This window comes from Manihot esculenta, chromosome 11, assembly GCF_001659605.2.
Source record: "Manihot esculenta cultivar AM560-2 chromosome 11, M.esculenta_v8, whole genome shotgun sequence".
NCBI lineage: Eukaryota > Viridiplantae > Streptophyta > Magnoliopsida > Malpighiales > Euphorbiaceae > Manihot > Manihot esculenta.
Window position 1 is genome coordinate 22,180,808 of NC_035171.2, and position 6,622 is coordinate 22,187,429.

A 6,622-nucleotide genomic window follows, 5' to 3' on the forward strand; every position below is an offset into this window, starting at 1 on the left:
ATGTGACTTATTTTCTCATTATCCATACAGTTCTCATCTTGTAAGCTTGAATTAAATAATGGTAACTTAATTTGTCATAATTTAAACCTTTTCATATTAAATTTTCAAAGGGTATGAAAACTTAAATGCACGATTTAATCATTTCCGTGCATCCAACACTTCTAGCCTCTGCATTTTATATATGTTATATAGCCAGCCACAGTATCAATTATAAAGGGAATATTATTTCTTCAAGCATAAAGTTCTTTAACAAGTTTTGCTTAACAGTATCAAATAAAATCATCATCCAACCAGGTAAAATACTTGCAATTATCAACCAGCGAAACCACACGCTAACGCTCTCAATTTTCAACATTAAAATCCTTAATCAGTTTAATTATACTTGGAATGGCAATTGGACAATCAAACTATAATTTTTTAATTTTAAGTAAAAGATCAACTGATCGCAATGTTAAGCCAATTAATCCAAAATTTATACATTTGGATTAATCTTAAATTAAAAATTAAGAAGCAAAAGATACAAGCACTGGGCTTTTTTTAAGACACTTGGACTTTATTAAATCAAAAAGCTAAGGAGGAAGTTAATATACAAATTACTAAACCACCAGATAACCCTGAAACAGATTTCTCGACATTTTCCAACTGCTAAGGAAGACTGAAAAGGCGCGAGGAACTAGCTATCTCCAAAATGACATCATTTAGCCTGAATATAATAATTCCTTCTACATCAAGCCAAGCTGTAAACTCCAATAAAAGGCATCAGAACACTCCCCATCCACAGTTTCCCATCCTTCTCTTCTATTTCGCTGATTGCTTTAACAACCTTCCCCTGACTGTCCTCCAATACCTGCAACAGCTTACCTTCTGGGCTGTATTTAACAGCCACTGCATGAGGCCGCCCACCAATGTGAAGCAGGTACTGGATCTTGGTTGGAATTGGAAGCTTGAGCAAAAACATCCTCAGTTTAGGGTATATTGCACACAAGTAACTATAAAAGTTACGGCGACAGTGAACTGCTACCCAAAAGTTGCCCTCTGCATTTGTTCTGACATTGTCGGGAAATCCTGGTAAGATGGCAAATACTTCTGAGGTCCCTGCTTTCTCACCCTTCAGCCAATACTTGAGCAATCTGCATTTACAGATAATGAAGCGAGTATCAATAGAGAATGAGGAAAGTAGCTGTATTTGTTCCTGACTGATGAATAATAATTGTTTCAGATAACGAAAGAGGATTTCTGATGGCATAGAGCATGGAGAATAGAAAAATTTCTCCTGAATTCCATCAAGAATCACAGCTGAATGCTGACAACTGGACAATGAACTCAATTTGTCTTGCATAAATTACAGATATTTATTGTGCAAAAACGGTATTGCTCAGTGCAAAAATTTAAACAGAAACAGAAATATCTCCACTGAAAGTTGAGTTTAGAGAACATAACTATATTTGAAAAAGGAAAAATATGAAGCTAGAAAGTCTGGCACATTAAACTGCAACATCTAATGTCCTCACAAAAAACAAATCTTATATATTGTTATTAATGGTATATTTACATGTTTGTATCTATACTAATATACACAATCTGAGTTTGACCTCATACTCAAATAGCCATTCATGTCGCCCATAAAAGTTATGGATTCATCTACGGTAGATCCTGCCAATTAAATGGATTCAGAGAAGATGGACAAACCTTCATGTGTATGCTCAATCATATCACATGACATCCCTCGTCACATTTCTTTCTTAATAAGTTGTTCCATGCTCAACATGTTGATTTCCTAAGTGGATGATTTAATGAACTTTTCTAATCTTATATTCTCCTTTGCAGCAAAATTTCATAACTTGAGAAACCTTACTCGGAATAAAAAAATAAAAAATATATTGTAAGGGTTAAGACAATTTAGAGGACAACAAACACAGTTTATTGGCATTGTATAATAGCATAGATAAAAAAAGCGAAGCAGACTCACCTTCCCATGGATCCTTCACAGAAAACAAAGAAGGTACCATCCTTGCTTAAGGACAAACCATTTGGAAATTGAAGATCCCTTAGAAGGACAGTGGTTTCCTTTGTAATTGGATTGTACTTTAGAACCCTTCCACTATCCTCCCCAGAAAAAACCAACTGCATGAAGTTCCTGAAAGATTATATTTGTTATAAGTAATGCATGGTAACCACACAATAGCACTTAACGTGAGGAAGACAATATGCAATACCACAAGTTCAATATAATGGTATTAAAGCAAGCTTAAGAAAGGGCAACCCTTTTATGATTTGCTTGTAGTTTAATTGGATCAGAATAAAAGACAGACTATAAACTTGTGGCGCTTGATGTAATAGAAGCTACGTTACTTGAACTCGGATATGTGTGTCAAAAATTAGTGCATATCCCTCTTGTCAACTTTCTAAATATAAAATATGGGGATATGGATTTAAATTTAGACACAGATGCTTGAATACATTATATTATATAAAATAAACTAGAATAAAGAAATATAAAGTTATATAGTAATAATTATAATTTAAATAGATGATTAAATATAACCTAATATATCATTCAAAAAATAACCAAATAATTATTTTTATCTAAATACATACTCTTCATATTAAGAGAAAACAATAGCTCTATTAACTATGCATAGAAATATGTCAATCAAGTGCCTGAGTACACAAATATGTGTTGGAGACATATTGCACGTCGTATCCCATGAAATATCGTGTTGACAAAGTACGACAAGGCAAAATGAAGAGTCAAGGTATAAGAGAATAGAAGTGAAGAATATGATAGACACAAGGTTAGGGAACCTGTGGGAACAAGGTCTGGCAATCCAATTTGAGGAAAAGAGTAAGCAGGAACTACGAGTTAGGGATTAGAAACCCCCCCCCCCCCCCAAAAAAAAAAAAAAATGAAAGAAAGAAAATCAGGTTGTGTCGTACTATGATTACATATCTGGATGCTTTATAATGGGTCACCCTCTTTGGTAAAAATTATGACTTCTCAGCAACATTTTAAAATCCATACCACAGCTCATGTGGGCATCTTATCATATAGCATCTTCAATATATAAATGAGAAGAAATTTCTCAATAAACTGTTTCCTGTCAAAAATATTGGGGCATTGGGATGGTCCTGATATAGTTACAGAATATAGTTGTTCTCGGCATTCTGTTACTGTTATGTGCACTTGGAGGGAAATAAAATACTTGCAACTTCATCAAATGCATTGATTGACTAAAAGCATCAAAAGCTTACCTCCTCTGGTATCGAGTACTGCTATCTGTAAAGTAAATGTTCCCTTCGTCATCCATGTCTAGATCATTGGTAAAACGCAGTGGGATCCCTTCTGCCTCAGTTGTTAGTGATGTTGCCAAGCCACCTTCTGGCCCCACTTTCAACAGCCCAAAATATGCATCAGCAATATATAAATCACCAGTTTTCTTATCAAATCGAAGCCCCAAGGGCCTGCCACAAATGTGCTCGTTCTTCAAATAACTCAAAGGTGATGGTTTTGGATCACATAGTCCTGACCTGAAACCCAAAATAAATTTGCCAAATAAAAAGGGGAAAAAAAAAAGGAGGATTAGTCAAGAGCACATTTCCAAAGATAAATAACCAGCAACCTTGAACACAGCTACAATGATTTATATATATTCTAAATGTTATCCTCTTTCACTGTTCATGCTACAGTGCCAAGAGCTTTTTTTTTCCTTTTTGGTTTCTAGTTATCTTTCTATAATTTCTTTAATACTATAATATTAACAGTTATTTTGGCCGTGCTTTTTTTTTTCCTAAATTGTTTGCAAAATTGTCTTTGTAGAAAAGTGTCAATCCACTCAATACTTTTCCTTTATAATTTCACGGCACACTTTATCCCACTTTTAAATACCCTTTTTCTTTAAGTGTTTTTTTAACTATTTTCTAAAAATATTTTAGTCTAAAATAACCACGATATGGTTCGATTATTTTTTCACTCTTCCAAAATTGTTTACCCTTTTTGTGAAAGAGTATTAACTCATTTATAAGCTTATCCAATTAGAGAGAATAATCCATAGTAGTTTCATTAATTTTTTTAACCTTTTTGTATCTTATTCACAGAGGTTGTCAGCCCATCTATTGTATGATGCAATTTCAGTACCTTTAAATTTTATTTTGATATTTTATTTTATCAGTTGAATTTTCAAATTTCTACTTTTTGTTTGTTTTAATTTTTAAAGCACATAAGTGTTTATACAAGAATTCAAATTATTTTTTTTTACTATTTTAATTTTCTATTATTGACATTTTAATTTTGAATTATTTTATTACTAAATTTGCATTAATTATTATTTCTTTACTAAAACAATTTTAAGATGAATTTTATTTAATGTAAAATGAATTTTATTTTATAAACCAATATTATATTGATGAATATCACACTATTATCTCATTATAAGATAATTATAATAACAAAAAACTGTTAATCTATTTAGAAATAATTTTTGTGCCCATCATCATCAAATTCAAAGTAAAATCTATATGCTTTCTCACAGTAGTTATTTAGAGTTGTTAGTCTACCAATTGTGTAAATTTCATTTACAAGTAACAAATAATTAAAATTGACTTGCTCTTAAATTCCAATTTGATTAAATATATTTATTTTCCTTTTAAAAAATATTTTAAAACAATGTGCATATACATTCTTTTTACATTCTCTCGCTATTGTCATAAGAATAATATTGCTCTCTTTCTTTTAGACATCAAATTATATTTCATTCAAGGTAGTATAATAAGTAAATGACAAATATTATATTATCAATATTAATTGGTCTTGAACTAAACTATATGCAGATAATATATAAAGTGAGTGATTAAAATTTTATTTCAATTAAATTGACTAAATGAATTTACTAAATATTAATAGATAATAATTTTATTTATAACATGCAGATATACTATTTCATATTGTTATAGATCAAAATTAGACATGTTTTATTATAATCTTTTATTTATTAATTATATTAACATAATAAGCAAAAAAAGCCTGCAGTTTCGAGCAGGTTTTAAAACTTGTTTTTGGCTAAAAGCAAAAGCCAAATATTGGAACTAAACCTATATAATTCAAACAGCAGTGAAATATAATAGTTCATTAGCTGGTCAGAGAAAATTCAAGTAGCATATCGAATTATATATTTGTTTTTTCCAAACATTATTACTAATTCAATTTACAAATGAGTAGGTAAAGAACCGTGAAAAATATAAGAACTTGCAACATAGACAGGTTTAGTTAAATATCATATTCGCCATGCGATTAATTCAAATAGCAAATTTTTCAAATGATTATATTAGCCCTTGCTCATTGTAGATAATTTGCTTTCACACATAGTAATTGATAATTGGTAATAATCTACAAGATGAAAGCACATTTGAGTTAATCAACAAGTAAATTTTTCAAAATTTAAACAATTGAACCTTAAACATTTCTGAAAACAGCCAGAACTAGGGCAATTAAACATCAAATTGAGCAAGAAATGAGGGACCTCAATTTCAGTTAACAATTCGAATTGTGTTTATCAAATATCAAAACTAAACCTGCCAAAATATGAACACCATAACAAGACTAAAAAATTCTGCAGCAAAACAAAAATCCACATAACAATTCCCTAATAGTTCTAAATGCACAACCTAAAGAACCAACTTGCAAAAATCAAACCCTTCAACAAGTGATGAACTCCTAATTAGAAAAACACAAAACAAAAATTATTAAGGAGCATTTCACGTATATCCAAAATCATCCACTTTTAACTACTTCGCAGCACATAATTCAACAAAAATTCCACAAAAACTGACCTATTCGGTGAAGTATAAGCAAAATCGATCCATTTATGACCATCCCAGAACACGATTCTCCCATCAGCAAGACCAGTGTAAGGCCCACGGCCAAGAGGGTCAAAGGCGATACTCTCAGGGCCTTGAACTTGATTGAGAAATTTAATTTCAGATCTTTGCAGTAAGTTATCTTTATCTTTCTCGGCAGGCACCAGAGACCCGTCAGCCAGGTCAACTTTGAAGGCCTTGAAATCTGGGAATTCAGATATTGCACTGTGCTTAAAAGGGTCAATACCACAGTACAAGGCTAAAAGGAGGAAGAGACCGGCGAGAATTCCAGTGGGAGTCATTGCAGGAAGGTGGGGTTTCCGGTAGGACAGAGGAAGGTTAGATTGGGTCTGTAACCAGTTTGGGTGTAAAGAGCTAAATATGAATGGAGGCGTGGAAATTGGAATGGGCGTTTGAAAGTAGGATTTGAATGCAAAGATCGCATTCACGCCTCACCCACCCATCCTCCACCCAGTTTTTGCTTTAAAGGTAGTTGGTCATCAAATTGGCGTCATTTTCTATGGATCCGCGAATACCTAAATCTTTCTTGGAAAAAATTAAATCGCTTTACACCCACCTGGTCATTAAATCGGTGGCAATTAAACTAATGATGGGAATTTAAATTTCAAACAATGTCACAACTAGAGTTTAACCGATATATTATTTAATAAATATTATAATATTATTAATAATACTTTTATTATAATTAATACTTTATATATCATATAAATAATTATTAAAATAACTTCAATTAAATTATAAAATAAAT

At 31.7% G+C, this 6,622-nt stretch overlaps 1 protein-coding gene across 1 annotated transcript; it reads right to left on the reverse strand.

The window, feature by feature from the left end:
• Nucleotides 1–394: 394 nt before the first annotated feature.
• LOC110626750 (protein STRICTOSIDINE SYNTHASE-LIKE 3) lies at nucleotides 395–6,387 on the reverse strand. The gene is made up of 4 exons (XM_021772818.2): nucleotides 5,827–6,387; nucleotides 3,253–3,528; nucleotides 1,970–2,137; nucleotides 395–1,130 (listed from the first exon to the last, which is right to left on the reverse strand). The coding sequence occupies exons 1-4, from the start codon at nucleotides 6,153–6,155 to the stop codon at nucleotides 728–730; spliced, it is 1,176 nt and encodes a 391-aa protein (XP_021628510.1). The 5' UTR covers nucleotides 6,156–6,387; the 3' UTR covers nucleotides 395–727.
• Nucleotides 6,388–6,622: the final 235 nt, after the last annotated feature.

Excerpts from the sequence above, each read along its gene's own strand:
- LOC110626750 (XM_021772818.2), bottom strand. The coding sequence starts at position 6,155 with ATGACTCCCACTGGAATTCTCGCCGGTCTCTTCCTCCTTTTAGCCTTG. Across the intron at positions 3,529-5,826 it reads GCTTATACTTCACCGAATAG|GTCAGGACTATGTGATCCAA; the intron begins GTCAGTTTTTGT and ends TTTGGGTTTCAG. Across the intron at positions 1,131-1,969 it reads TGTGAAGGATCCATGGGAAG|ATTGCTCAAGTATTGGCTGA; the intron begins GTGAGTCTGCTT and ends CTGTAAATGCAG.